Consider the following 15,784-nt stretch of genomic DNA (forward strand, 5'->3'; position numbering starts at 1 on the left):
AGTTATGTGACTTGCCCATAGTCACACAGCAGGTATGTGGTGGAGCCAAGATTAGAATCCCGAGGCTCTGACTCTCAGGTCTGTGCCCGTCCCCTCCCCTCAGCACTGTACTCATTTGTATATATTATTTATTACTCTATTTATTTTGTTAATGAGGTGTATACATCCCCTTGATTCTATTTATCGTGATACTGTTGTCTTGTTTTTGTTTGGTTCTGTTTTGCTCTGCTGTCTGTCTCCCCCGATTACACTGTGACCCATCATTGGGCAGGGACTGTCTCTATCTGTTGCCCAGTTGTACATTCCAAGCGCTTAGTACAGTGTTCTGCACATAGTAAGCGCTCAATAAATACTATTGAATGAATGAAAGTAATTATGAGTCCAATTCTCCCACTGCCTAGTTTTCATCCCTGGAATTTTGAGAAGAGTATTAACTCTTTCAGATTAGTAGGAAATGAGTTATTGCACCATGGCAAACATACCTGCCATCAACTAAACTAACGAGGATCCAAAGGAATCCTAACTTCAAAAGGCTTGTAACTACATGAGCTTAAATCATCTAAGTGCCCATGTTTTGTTTGATCATATTAAATAAAATGAAGAAAAAGACTGAACCCAATTATTTCTTTCCCTAGGTTTAACTATCAGGGAGTTAGTAAATCAATCAATGGTATTTCCTAAGCGTTTGGTGTAAGCAGAGCACTGTACTGAGTGCTTGGGAGAATACAATACACAGAATTGATAGGCATGTTTCCTGCCAACATGGAACTTAGGATCTAGAGGGAGACACAGACATTAAATCTAGGCATTATCAGAGTTGGATTCAGTCTTTTCTATATTTGTTTGGAATCAAGTAGTCCATGTTTTCATTCAGAATAGAACCAACAATCTCAATATAAATTCCTTAGAGAAATACCTTAGATGGAAGCACTAAAGAATATTTTAATTCTTCCAAATCTGAAATGAAAAAAACTGCACCCTAAAAGAAGTAAAAAAAATATACCTGTTCTTGAGTATGAAAACCAACAGATTGAAAAGCACGACTGTGAAAGCATATAAGCAGGCACACGGAAAAATATGGAGGAACAATGGTTCAATGAGGCTGTTAGGTTTAAACTAGTGCATGATGCCATATATTGACTTTTTTGGAAGATCAAATGAAATCTGGCCTTTATGACCCCATTTTATGTGTTCAGCATGGGAAGAAACATACCAGGAACCCATTCAGACACAGAAGGAATCGTTCTCCTTCAGGCAATACTCTGTTGTCATTTCTCTTTTTTCTGGCAAGGTAGATGATTAGTCTTTAGCTCCTGCTTTTGGAAACATTCTAATTTGAAAACTATCCTTTAAGAGAAATGCCTTTGACTGAAATAACTGTATGCATATGTTCATTTGAAATTTCAATAATTACTTTGACTTTTCAACCAATCAGTTAACCAAGGGTGTTTATCCAGCTCTTACTATGTGCAGAACACTGAACTAAGTGCTCAGGAGAGTACGACACAAGAGAATTGGTAGATGTGATCCCTACCCTTAGTGGGGGAGAGATTGATATAAATTACAACAGCAGAGTATATAGATATGTAAATAAATGCTGTGGGGGAGAATCAAAGTGTTTAGGGGCTACAGAACTAAGTGCAATAATGAGGCGGAAGGAAGGGCAACTAGGGTGGGGAAATGAGAGGAGAGGATAGTCAGAGAGAGATTCTTGGAGACTAAATTATTTTTGTAGAGCTTTGATGTTGGGGAAAGTGATGATATGAAAGGAGAGGGAGTTCCAAGCAGGACGGAGGATGTGAGCAAGGTTTTGAGGGAGGATGTGAGCAGGGAAGGTGTCCACCAACTCTGTTATATTGTACTCTCCCAAGTGCTTAGTTTGGTGCTCTGCACACAGTAAGTGCTCAATAAATATGACTGATTGAAAGACATGAGTCGAGGCTAACTCTAAGGTTGCTAACTCTAAGGTTCTGACCGTGTGAGACATGGAAGATGGTGGTTTTGTCTACAGTGATGGAAAAGTCAGAGGGAGGAGATGGATGGGGTGGAAAGTTGAGGAGTTGAAAGTTGAGTGGATAAGTCTGAGATGTCCTGAAGGCAGGATGATATATGAGGAGCTCATTGTGGATAGGGAATGTGTCTATTATATTGTTATATTATACTCTCCCAAGTGCTTAGTAATAATAATAATAATACTGATGATGGTTTTTCTTAAGCGCTTACTATGTGAGAAGCACTGTTCTAAGTGCTAGGGTAGATACAAGGTCATCAGGTTGTTCCACGTGGGGCTCACAGTCTTAATCCCCATTTTACAGATGAGGTAACTGAGGCCCAGAGAAGTTAAGTGACTTGCCCAAAGTCTCACAGCTGATAAGTGGCGGAGCCGGGATTAGAACCTATGACCTCTGACTCCCAAGCCCGTGCTCTTTCCACTAAGCCACGTTGCTTCTCAGTGCTAGTACTGTGCTCTGCACGTTGTAAGTGCTGGCTAAACATGATTGGTTGATTGATTTACAGAGGAGAAGAAGAGAGATTGGGACTGGAGAGGTACATTTTGAAGCTGTGGGATCAATTTAGTTCTCCCAGGGAGTAGGTATAAATGGAGACTAGAAGGGGCCCCAGAACTGAGCCTTGAGATAACCCCACAGCTCCATAGAGGGTGGGAGGCCGAAGAAGAGCCAGTGAAAGTCCCTACCAAGGAGCAACCAAAGAGACTGGAGGAGAACCAGGAGAGGACCATTTCGGCAAAGCCTAGGTAAGATACCGCTTCCAGGAAAAGGGGGGGTGGTCCATAGTGTCGTAGGCAGCCGAAAGGTCTAGAGGGTTAAGATGGAGTAAAGGCCATCTGATTTGGCAAGCAGGTCCCAGGTGACCTTGGAGACGGTAGTTTCAGGGCAGTGGTGGCAGCAGGTGGAAGCCAGATTGGATGGGGTCAAGGAGAGAACTGGAGGAGACCAAGTGGAGGCGGTGAGTGTAGACAACTCACTCAATGGGCTTGGAAAGCAATGGTAGGGGGAAGACGTGGCGATAACTGGATGGTGCAGTGGAGTCAAGGGAGGGGATTTTAGCATAGGAGACACACGGACGTGTTCGAAAGCAATGAGGAAGGAGCCATTCGGCGGTTGAAGATGGGGGTCGGGAAAAGAAGAAGGGAGGGGGCAAGTGCTTTATGGTTCAAAACGATGGGGTTGGAAGCACAGGAGCAGGGAAAAAATTTGAGAGGTGGCAGATTTGCCCACAGTACGCACTCAATAAATACCACTGATGGACTGATAGACAACCACCCCCAAATTCTTAGTTTCTTATCTCAGCCAACCCAGCTCGAATCCCTAGCTTCTCTCCGATAGACCACTATAACCTTACTCTCCAAACTGCAGCTCCCGGTTCGAAATCTATCTCTGCCCAAAATAGAGGTTGTCTAGTATAGTTCTATATCCATGAAGCCAAGTATAATGGCTTGACACAAATGTATATCGCTCACAGATGTACTGTATGTATTCACTAATACTTGTCATTCTGGCTTTCGCTGGCACTGTAACGTATACACCCCTCCACTAATGAATACTGAAAAACCGAAAGAAAAAATCGACAAGTATCTAGACAGAATCAGTGCCGACATTCCAAAAATCTGACAAGCCGATTATGACGACAGTTTTCAAAGTATGTGAAATGTGGATTAAAAATCTTACCACCATACGGGACCGGGAAACTAAACGTCAGTGGTCTATCACTGCTGAACATCAGCTCTGCCTCCCACTTTCCTGGTATGCAAATCTTAGAAGTGTAAAAATTATTTAACATTTAGAGCCTACACAACGTACATAATCACCACTGTTTAAGGGCAGAGTTTTGAAATACTGCTGTCTTGTGAAATTTCAGAAATATAAGCTGACAATTTCTACACATTTAGAGAATTATAAAATTACTCCTTACTTGACTAAATTACCTAAAACATATACGTCACTCCAAAATACATTACAGTGCTTTGTTGTTCAAGAAAATAATATTTTCATTCTTTCTGCCTGAGTGCCATAGCAAAATATTGGCATGTAGAGTGCTTATAATATTATATTTGCTTACTGAAGCACTCCACAATTTATTGCTGCAATACTAAAACCTGATGTGGTAATGTACCACTCGCCAAGTACTTAACCTTTCCTTTATAATACATACTGATGAAAATAACTAGCATAAGGCTTCAATGCACAAGGTCGAAAGTTCATAGCTGATGCATAAATGTTTAATTAGTTACCTTTTCAAAATGGCAACCTCTTTAAAAGGTTAGTAAATGCTTCTGACACTCTTTCTGGATTTATACTGAAGGAGATGGTTTCAGTGTTACATACAATTAAGAAGTTTTTTTTAATCTTAGTAATGATGCTACTAAAACTTCTCTGGCCTCATAACCTGTTTAAATGATACATTAGAGTTTGCTAGGCGGAAAATTTCCCCAGTTAAACCACTTGTCTACACTATGTAAAATCTGACTTTTTCTTTCATGGTGGTGTAAAGCAAAGTTGAATTTTTGCATTGAGATTGAATAAGAAGAGAAGTCTACACTGGAAAAAGACCCTCCTCTTTTCTGTCTCCCCAAGGTGCATTATATTCTTACATTTCAACCAATCAATTAATATAGTATTTATTGAGCTGCTACTGCGTGCAGAGCATTGCACTTGGTGCTTGGGAGAGTACACTAATGTTCACAGACATGATCTTTGCCTTCAAGGAACTTATAATCTAGCTGGGGAGACTGGCTCTGCCCAAAGTAGGTCCTCAATAAAAGGTGATGATGAGGATGATAAAGATTTCACTCTGTATTTCCAAGTTCAAAGAATATAGTTTAGTGAAGATTAAATTTTCACAACAAAAAATGTGCATCTCTATTAATAGTTTCATTTCTCAGGAGAAATTTCTGAAGCTCAAGAAAATGTGACTTATTGGGGTAACAAAATCATGATGTACCTTCTGAAGAACACTGCAGAGCATAGGATGTTCAGGACATGTTTCCCATTCCTCAATAAACTCCAGTGGTTACCCATCCACCTCACATCAAACAAAAATTTCTCATCATTGACCACAAAGCACTCAATCACCTTGTCCCCTCCGGCCTCGCCTTGCTACTCTCCTACTACAAACCAGCCTGCACACTTTGCTCCTCCAATGCTAACCTTCTCATTTGTGCCTTGATCTCATTTATCTCGCAGTCGACCCCTCACCCACAACCAGCCTCTGGCCTGGAATGCCCTCCCTCCTCAAATTTGACAATGACTCTTCCTGCCTTCAAAGTCTTATTGAACACAATCCTCCAAGAGGCTTTCCCTAAGCCCCCTTTTCCTCTTCTCCCACTCTCTTCTGCATCACCCTGACTTGCTCCCTTTGCTCTTCCCCTACTCCCAGCCCCACAGCACTTGGGTACCCATTTGTAATTCATGTATTTATATTAATGTCTGTCTCCCCCACTGTAGACTGTAAGCTCATTGTGGACAGGGAATGTGTTCACTGTTGTATTATACTCTCCCAAACGCTTAGTTGCGTGATCTGCACACGGTGAGCACTTAATAAATATGAATGAATGAATAAAACATGCTAAATGCAAGTGTCTTTCCTTGTATGGTTAGGATTTTCAGAGCCTAGTCATATCTACTGCTATTTAAAAGCAATTCAGCTCCTTTAGATGGTGGTTCTGGCTATTCACTCATTGTAATTTTTGCTCTGTCGAATGCACCAGCAGAAACGCTCAGCAGGGAAAAATACAGCAGGACAGAATGCCAAAAGAAGGGAAAATACTGTAATACTTATCCAACCTCCTTTCTCTACTTCCTTTTCCTCCTGCCTGCCAATCTGCTTGATGTGCTCCAAGCCCTAGTGGGAAAACGGCTGACCAGGATGAGACAGTGTGGATGGTTGTACAGACACCACCACCTTTATGTAATCAATTTCTTCACGCAGGCTTTGGGTCACCAAGACTCCTTGGTTAAAGGCACATGGTGACGGGCACGTGGTGACAGGTCAGCAAGACATCCTGCCAGAAGACTTTAATCACAAGCAAGGGGCTAGGCAGCATGAGAATAATGGTCACTCATCGTCGATTCCAAGTGGGAGCAGCATCTGTATCCTCCTCCCATCACAGAACAGCCCTTTTTAGGGGTAAAGATGCCCCCCCTTAATCTGGGGAGAACAAAGAAACAGCCCTAAAATTTGCTCACTCTAGGGTAGACTTGCAGGCAACTGATCACCCACCTCAAAAGGTAAGGATTCAGTGAAATCTCTTCCTTTCTGAGCGGTGCAAAGCAATCAATGCCAGATAGTTAGCTAGGGGTGGTACTGACCTAGAAGCACAGAGTGAGATGAATCTAATGTTGGTATTTGTTAAGCGCTTACTATGTGCAGAGCACTGTTCTAAGCGCTGGGGGAGATACAGGATGATCAGGTTGTCCCACGTGGGGCTCACAGTTTTAATCCCCATTTGACCGATGAGGGAACTGAGGCACAGAGAAGTTAAGTGACTTGCCCACAGTCACACAGCTGACAAGTGGCAGAGCAGGGATTCGAACCCATGACCTCTGACTCCAAATCCCGTGCTCTTTCCACTGAGCCACGCATGAATCTAGCCTAGAGGAAGTTGAAGCTACATATATTTTAAATCAGAATGGCAAAATGATCAAAGCGTGGTAATAGGCTTTACGATCAATTTGTCTCCTGTTAGAACAAAGAGTATGATCCCAAGAGGAATGAATGACCACTGGACGGTGGTCTGCTTTGACCTCATCAGCCATCCCAGGTTGCCATGCGCACCCCAAATCTAGTCCTCTCCAATGACAGTAAGGAACATCTCGATGAGGGTGAAAAGGAGGTAATTAACGTAAGAGCTCTATGGGAATAATAGTGCTACAGAAATACCCAGGCATTAATCTATGAGTCTTTAACACAAGAAGCAGTGTGGCGTAGTGGACAGAGCGTGGGTCTGGGAGTCAGAAAGACCTGGGTTCTAAACGCTGCTCGGCTGTGTGCCTGCTGTGTTACCTTGGGCAAGTAAGTTCATTTCTCTGGGCCTATCTAATCCATGATTCAGGATTTTGACCTTCTCAGATTCCAATAGCTCAGATCTTCAAACGGCAGGATCAGGAATCAATGACCCTAAATATAGTGTGTTCCCCGGGCTTGCCTGAAGAAAACCACTGAGATTGGACTAATGAAAACCAGGCCAAGCATTAACTGTATGTCTTACATAAGTGACATGAAGTATGGATCAATGACAGGTTTTCTGCTCCCTCCAAAAGTTGCCTACCATACACACCAAGCAGTTGGTACTGCAAGCTTGAGTACATCAGCTGAAAAAGAAATGTTGGAGTGGGCAGCAAGAGCTGGCCATAAGGACAGTAATAATAATGTTGGTATTTGTTAAGCGCTTACTATGTGCAGAGCACTGTTTTAAGCGCTGGGGTAGATACAGGGTAATCAGGTTGTCCCACATGAGGCTCACAGTCTTTCATCCCCATTTTCCAGATGAGTGAACTGAGGCACAGAGAAGTGAAGTGACTTGCCCACAGTCACACAGCTGACAAGTGGCGGAGCCTGGATTCGAACCCATGACCTCTGACTCCCAAGCCCGTGCTCTTTCCACTGAGCCACGCTGTTTCCCCAGAAGATTTTGCAGAGCTCCAAGTAGTCTAAGAACCAAAGCTCAGTGGTGCTAATCCCATCTGAAGGCATCTGCAGTAGAACTTTGTAATTCTGAAATTCAAGGAACCCCAATTTAGGGCTACAGGAGTTTGACTTAATATCATCATAACTAGAGGAGGACAGAGTTTGTGAACACAATTTGTAGAGAGGATGGTTTCTGAGAACAGGAATCCCCCATTGTAACATTTTTCTTTTAATATTCTTTTTTAAAAAAACTGGAATTTGTCAAGCTCCTACTTTGTGCCAGGCACTGTACAAGGGTTGGGGTAGATACAAGCTAACCAGGTTCAGACACAGTCCCTGACTCACGTGGGGCTCACATTATTTATCCTTATTTTACAGATGAGGTAACTGAAGCACAGAGAAGTTAAGCGACCTGCCCAATATCACACAGCAGACAGGTTTAGAACAGAGATCCTCTGACTTTCAAGTCCAGGCTCTATCCACTAGGCAACACAACTTCTCTTTTACCATTTTATTATTGAATTTTGATGCTGGTATTTCTTAGAGTGACTCAGAGATAACTCTGGTGTTTAATGCTTTTCAAATTTAACTTGGTCCAAGTACCTTCCTTTCCCTCCCTCTCAATTTCAAAGTATTTTGATTGACTTGAATAGAGAGATGAAAGTGTTTCCATTAATATTTTATCTCTACTTAGCATTATATAATGACAGCACTCTAGTCTGTAGGACTAAGCACCTTTTTGTTGGAAGGGCTGTGAAAAAACGCTTTGAAAATCAAGACTTATGTATATATTCACAAATAAAATCTAACTCGTATTGTTCGTACATATTTATATTTCATCACCTAACTTGCCACTACATATAGTTTTGGTCAATTTTTTATTTCTTGGGACTGCAAAATGATATGACATCTAGTACTTTTCTCCTAAACACTAATATTTCATGGAACCAAATTAAGAGCAGTAACTGAGAAGTTCCTCTAACAAGGCTTCCTGGAGGTAGAAGACAGAATTAACAGATTATCTCTCTCTTCCTTTAATGCCCATTCAAAAGTAATGACCCTCATTCAAAGACTCACTCATAGACCTTCAACTATTTATGGCAGGATTGTAAACCATACTTGAAATTAAAAGAACAAGTCTAAAAAACACAGAATTGGGAGATATGATTTTTGCTTCAAAATTATAATTATATTACTTATTAAGAACTCACTGAGTGCCAAACACTATGCTAAGTGCTGGGATAGATAAAAGAATATCAGATCGGACAAGAGAGCCTGTTCTTTATGGGGCTCAAAGTCTAAAAGGGAGGAAAAACAGGTATGTAATTCCTAATTTACAGATGAGCAAACTGAGGTACATGAAAGATAAGTGATTTTCCCTCGGTCACCCAGCATGGAAGTGGTCATTTTGGGACTGGGACGTAGGTTAGTGCTCTATTCATTAGCCTGTGCTGCTTCTCATGGTAAGTGAATTTCTTTCCTAAATTACGGATCGCCACCAATACAGAATTTCAAAGAACAAAATGGAGTGATTAGTTTGAAGCTGGTCAAACTATAAGAAGCCCTCCTTTTTCCCCTTCTTCACTGCCTGATGATGGAAGGTCCTATGTGAACCTCTGACAATTCAAAAGGATTGGGAAAGAGAGAATGGTAAAAATGTTACTTCTGCTTACACTCTTCACTGGAAAAGAGAGTGGTCTTAAGCTTTACAGTTTGGCTGACTGTTTGGAAAGTCACTCTGTCAGTGAAGCCTTCGAATCCCTACAAGCCTACTAGATCAATCAATGGTATTTACTGAGGGCCTACTGTATGCACAGCACCGTACTACGAACTTGGGAGAGTACAACCCAATAGAGTGGATAAATATGATTCCTGCCCGCAAGGAGCTTACACTCTGGCGGGTTGCGGAGTAAATATAATTGACCCCCCCCATCGATGACAACTGCCAGCAGAATTTGAATCTAGGGGGTCACTCCTGGTCAGGGAATTCTTCGGGTATGAATCTGGTTATCATTAAAACACACTCACCATTTGGAGCACATCAGAAGAAACCATCTGCATGCAACACATTGCTGTTGCCAAAGCACAGACAATGGTGGAGATGACATTGAGAGCACACACACTGAATAACAGATCCTGTGAAAAGAGACACAGTCAGTCAGTCAATCCTATTTATTGGGCGCTTACTGTGTACAGAGCACTATATTAAGCACTTGGGAGAGTACAATATAACAATAAACCGACTATTCCCTGCCCACAGTGAGCTTACAGTCTATAGTCAAATATCACTTCTCATTTTGTAAAGTGAAATGGAAGAATAACATATATTACTGTCATTTTTGATGGGAAATGTGGTTATCTGCTATTCATTTCCAATGGATTTTAATTAACCGATGGCAACATTATAAAAGACATTTGGCTGTCTTGTTCGCTCACATACAAATCCATGCTAGAAATAAAATTAAATTCTGATTCACAAAAATAATACCCAAGAGTAGGGATGCTGACATTTCTTTCAATTCTATCTCATTCATTCCATTATATATGAATGGAACTTTACTTTTGCAGGAAATTAATCGGAAATCAATCACCTCAAACATCACTGAATGTTAAAATTAATTTTAATAATGCAAGTCTCAGTCATGAAGTAGTGAATAGATTAATAGTACATTAGATCTGTGAACCCAAGAATGTGTTAGAAAACAGTTGCTACATCTTACAGCGGAAATGATACATGATACAGACCGTGAAATTCTGTCTTGCCTCTTTACTGGTTTCCTGGCTTCAAGCTTCTCCCCCCCTTACATCTATCCTATAAACATTTGGCACATATCTTCTAAAAATATCATTCAGAGCCCTCACTCGACTCCTCCAAATCCTTCAAAAGCTACCCATTTCTTCTTCCAAAAAACAAAATCTTGCTAGGCTTTGACATCAAGACTCTCTACCAGCTGCCTCCTTCTCATCTAACCAGTTTCTCTTCCCAGTCAATCCTGTATTTAATGTGAATTTACTCTGTCCAGAGCACTGAACTAAGTACTTGAAGAGAACTAAATGGTTAGTAGACTTGATCCTTGTCCTCAAGTAGCTTTCAATACATGAGGTGAGACAGACACTAAAATATATTACAGATAAAGGGAAGCAGTAGAGAATAAAAGATAAGGAGGTAAGTGTAATGGGCATACAAATATCCAGGTGCATAAGTGAATTATGTTGCCGAACTGAACTTTCCAAGCACTTAGTACAGTGCTTTACACACAGTAAGCGCTCAATAAATACGAATGAATGAATGAATGCAGAAATGCTGAAGTGTCAGCAGTGTGGGAAATGATGTGGGGAGATGAGAGCACATAATCAGGGAAGGCCTTTTGGAGATGTGGTTTTGGAAGGGTTTTTTAAGATGTGGGCTTTTAAGATGAGGAGAGAGGTTTGATAATTATGTCATTTGTTAATAAATCAATCTAACTGTTCTTTAATCTCATATATTTTGTGGCCGACCCCTCACCCACGCCCTGTCTCTGGCCTGGAATGTCCACCTTCCTCAAACCCAACAGACTTCAAAGCCTCAGTGAAAGCACGTTTCCTCAAGAGGCCTCTCCTGACTAAGCCTTCCTTTCCTCTTCTCCCACTCCCTTCTGTGTCACCTTGACTTACTCCCTTTATTCACCCCCTCTCCTGGCCCCAAAGTGCTTACATACATGTGAGTCTGTCCTCTACACTGTAAGCTCATTGTAAAGCTGTTTATTGTTATATTGTACTCTCCCGAGTGCTTAGTACAGTGTAAGCGCTCAATAAATATGATTGAATGAATATTTATTGAATGCTGTGTGCAGAACACTGTACTGACCACTTAGAAGAGTACTATGAAACAGACTTGGTAGAAATGTTCGCCGCCCACACGGAGCTTACAGTAAAGCGGGGAAGACGCACATCAGACGCACAACTCTGTGGGATGAATAACAAGTGCTTAAAGGGTACAAATCCAAGTGCGAGGACAATGTGGAAGGAAGAGACAGGAGGAAAAATGAGGGTTTAGCTGGTGAAGGCCTTTTGGAGGAGATGTGATTTTGATAGAACTTTAAAGGTGGGAAGAGGGATGGTCTGTCCGATATGAAAGGGGAGGAAGTGCCAGGCCAGAGGCAGGATGTGGATGAAAGGGTCACTGATTACGGGCCAAGCACCGTGCTAAGCCCAGGTTAAGCCCAAGGCAATAAGGACTGACACAGTCTCTGTTCTACATGAGCTTCATTGCTTAAGGGCAGGGAAATGGTATTTAATCTCTCTTTTATAAATAAGAAAACTGAAGCACAGAGAATTTAAGTGATTTTTCCAAAGTCCACCCAGCAGGCAAGTGGAGGAGCTGGGATTAGAACCCAGGTCCCCTGACTTCCAGCCCCATGCTCTTTCTACCAGCCCATGCTGCTTCTCTGGATTTGAAGAGGGAGGGAGAATAAGACAGGAAAGAGGGTGTGAACAAGAGACAGGTAGCGAGAGAGACGAAAACAAGGAACAGTGAGCAGATTGACTTGAGAAGCGAATCTTTGGATCTGGGTCGTAATGGGAGTGAGGATAAACAGGTGATAGGGAGCCAAGTAAGTGCCTTAGAGTCAACGATCAGAAGTTTCAGCTTGATGCAGAGAGGAATGCAAAACCAGTGGAAGTTTTCAAGGAGTGACAACAGACATATAGAAAGACGTTTCAGAAAATAAATCCAGGCAGAAGAGTGAAGAATGGACTGGAGCAGAGAGAGAGGCAGGAGGAAGAGAGGTCTGCAAGGAGGCTCATATTACCATGGTTGGACCAGAATGGTAGCAGAGTGAATGAAGAGAAAGGAATGATTTCTGGAAGTGCTGGGAAGGAAGAGAACTGACAGAATTTGGTGACAGACTGAAAAAGGGGGATAAACGAGAGAGAAGAATCAAGGATAATGCCAAATTTGCAGGCTCAAGAAATAGGGAAAGCGGAGCTGCAGGACTGCCAAGGAGTGAGGTCAGAGGTAGTGAGGAAGATCTGAGATTCATCTGTGTAGAGGTGATAGGAGATAGTGGAGATAGTGTGAGAGCAGATGAGCTCCTTAAGGAAATAGTTGTAGATCCCAGTAGATAATAATAATAATAATAATGGTATTTAAGTGCTTACTATGTGCTAAGCACTGTAGATCCAAGATAATCAGGTCCCACATGAAGCTCACAGATTAAGTAGGAGGGAGAACAGGTATTGAATCTGCATTCTGCAGATTAGAGAACTGAGGCACAGAGAAGTGAAGTGAGTTGCCCAAGATCACACATCAAACAAGTAGCGGAGTTGGGATTAGAAGCCAGGTCCTTTGACTACTAGGCCCGTGCTCCTTCCTCTAGGCTGTGCTGATTCTTCTCATACAATATTTGAGTCTTTATTGAATCTTGCTGAGAGAGCACTATTCAGAAAAATATTATAAGAAAAAAAATCACTGTCACTTTTCCAGAGTGAAGGTCATTGTAGCATGGCTTTCGATTAGATCTTGGTGGCGCTTGATAAACTACAACCCACACCTTTATGAAATCTTGAAATCAGAAGCCTAATAATGATAATAATAAAGATGATGGTATTTGTAAAGTGCTTACTATGTACCAGGCACTGTACTAAGTGCTGGGGTAAATACAAGCAAATTGAGCTGCATACTGTCCCATGTGGGGCTCTACAGTCTCAATCCCCATTTTACAGATAAGGTAACTGAGACCCAGAAAAGTAAAGTAACTTGCCCAAGTTCACCCAGCAGACAATGAGAAGCAGCGTGGCTCAGTGAGAAGCAGCGTGGCTCAGTAGAAAGAGCGTGGGCTTGGAGTCAGAGGTCATGAGTTCGAATCCCAGCTCTGTCACTTGTCAGCTGTGTGACTGTGGGCAAGTCACTTCACTTCTCGGTGCCTCAGTTCCCTCATCTGAAAAATGGGGATGAAGACTGTGAGCCCCACGTGGGACAACCTGATTCCCCTGTGTCTCCCCCAGCGCTTAGAACAGTGCTCGGCACATAGTAAGCGCTAACAAATACCAACATTATCATTATTATTAAGTGGCGGAGGCCGGATCAGAACCCATGACCTTCTGACTCCCAGGCCCGTGCTCTATCCACTTTACCAGCCTACCAAAGCTTCCCTGTTTAAGGTGAATAGGATGACTGCTGCAGACAAGAAAAGCAAATTAAATGAGATGCTGGACCTAAGAGTAATTTAGTGGCAGGCATATCCCGTGATACTGATGCAAAAATCACATGGGTCCCTATGGTTTTATCAAGCAATCAATCAATTGTTGGTATTTACTGAGTCCTTACTATGTGAAGAGCACTGTATTACGTGCTTGGAAAAGTACAACATAATAGAGTTACATGGGGAAGCAGCATGGCCTAATGAAAAGAGCATGAGCCTGACAGTCAAGGGACCTTGGGTTCCGATCCCAGCTCTGCCACTTGTGTAATGTGTGACCTTGAGCAAGTCACTTCACTTCTCTGGGCCTCATTCACCTCATCTTGTAAAATGAGGATTAAATCCTCCACTCTGATTTAGACGGTAAGTCCCATGTGGGATGGGGACTCTGTCCAATCTAATACTATTACTACAAATAATAATAATTGTGGTATTTGTTGAGCACTTACTATGAGCCAGGCACTGAACTAAGAGCTGAGTGGATACAAGCAAATCGGGATGGGCGCAATCCCTGCCCCACGTGGGGCTCACGGTCTCAATCCCCATTTTACAGACGAGGGAATTTAGGCATAGAGTAGTGAAGCGACTTACACAAGGTCACAGAGCCGACAAGAGGAGGAGATGGAATTAGAACCCATGACCTTCTGACTCTAAGGCCCATGCTCTCTCCACTATGCCCAGCACTTAGTACAGTACCTGGCACATAGTAAGCATTCAACAACTTCCATTACAAATAAACAAAATAAAATATAAAGAGTTGGTAGATATAAATGTCTGCCCAAAAGGAACTTAAAGTCTACAAGGGAAGACAGACATTAAAATAAATTACAGATATATAATTGAAATGAATCACAGTCCACTTAGACTACAGTAAGGTGGATGTTTTCACACTGCAACATGTAAATCCCATGTCACACGGACACATACGTTGATGTTCTGGGCTATGCCAAGATAATTTTTTTCTATTAATCAGTGAAAGGGGTTTCGGTGGATGGAGATGGAGGAGAATTACAGGTCCAAGATGGCATTTGCTACGGTACAATTTGAATTTAACCCACTGCCTTTGGGGCTCAGGAATTCACCAGCCTTTTTTCAGAGACTTTTTTTATGGTATTTGTTAAGAGCTTGCTATGTCCTAGGCACTATAGTAAGTGCTGGGGTAGAGACAAGCTAATAGGATTAGACACCTACCCTGTCCCATGTGAGGCTCACCATCTCAATCCCCATTTTACAGATGAGGTAACTGAGGCACAGAGAAGTGAAGTAACTGGCCCGAGGTAACAAAGCAGACAAGTGGCCAAGTCATGAATAGAAGCCAGGTCCTCGGATTCCCAGGCCTGTGCTCTTTCTGCTCGGCCATGCTGCTTCTCAGACTTGACCAGAATCTCCTGGACAGAGTGGTGGAGATCACTAGTGGCATACTATCAGCATGACATTGCCATCTGCAGTCAGAGGTGGGCTTCCACCTCCCCATTCATAGGATATGTATCACCCATCATGTGAGTTCAGAGAAGCAGCCTGGCTCAGTGGAAAGAGTCTGGGCTTTGGAGTCAGAGGTCATGGGTTCGAATCCCGGCTCGGCCACTTGTCAGCTGTGTGACTTTGGGCAAGTCACTTCACTTCTCTGTGCCTCAGTTACCTCATCTGTAAAATGGGGATTAAGACTGTGAGCCCCACGTGGGACAACCTGATTCCCCTGTGTCTACCCCAGGGCTTAGAACAGTGCTCGGCACATAGTAAGCGCTTAACAAATACCAACATTATTATTATTATTATTACTTGTCAGCTGTGTGACTGTGGGCAAGTCACTTCACTTCTCGGTGCCTCAGTTACCTCATCTGTAAAATGGGGATTAACCGTGAGCCTCACGTGGGACAACCTGATTACCTTGTATCTACCCCAGTGCTTAGAACAGTGCTCTGCACACAGTAAGCGCTTAACAAATACCAACATTATTA

The 15,784-nt window shown here is 42.4% G+C and overlaps 1 protein-coding gene across 5 annotated transcripts in view; it reads right to left on the reverse strand.

Annotated features, from left to right (window-relative positions):
• FAM189A1 (family with sequence similarity 189 member A1) overlaps positions 1-15,784 on the reverse strand; it is a 345,715-nt gene that overhangs the window by 38,126 nt on the left and 291,805 nt on the right. For 4 of the 5 annotated variants that reach the window (XM_029066848.2, XM_029066847.2, XM_029066851.2 and 1 more), the window contains exon 5: positions 9,676-9,783. The exons of the other annotated variant lie outside the window; for it this stretch is intronic. In XM_029066848.2, the coding sequence (XP_028922681.1) occupies positions 9,676-9,783 (108 nt within the window). The remainder of the gene's footprint in view (positions 1-9,675; positions 9,784-15,784) is intronic. 5 annotated transcript variants of the gene reach the window in all.

The sequence above is a fragment of the Ornithorhynchus anatinus genome, chromosome 5 (genome assembly GCF_004115215.2).
Source record: "Ornithorhynchus anatinus isolate Pmale09 chromosome 5, mOrnAna1.pri.v4, whole genome shotgun sequence".
Classification (NCBI taxonomy): domain Eukaryota; kingdom Metazoa; phylum Chordata; class Mammalia; order Monotremata; family Ornithorhynchidae; genus Ornithorhynchus; species Ornithorhynchus anatinus.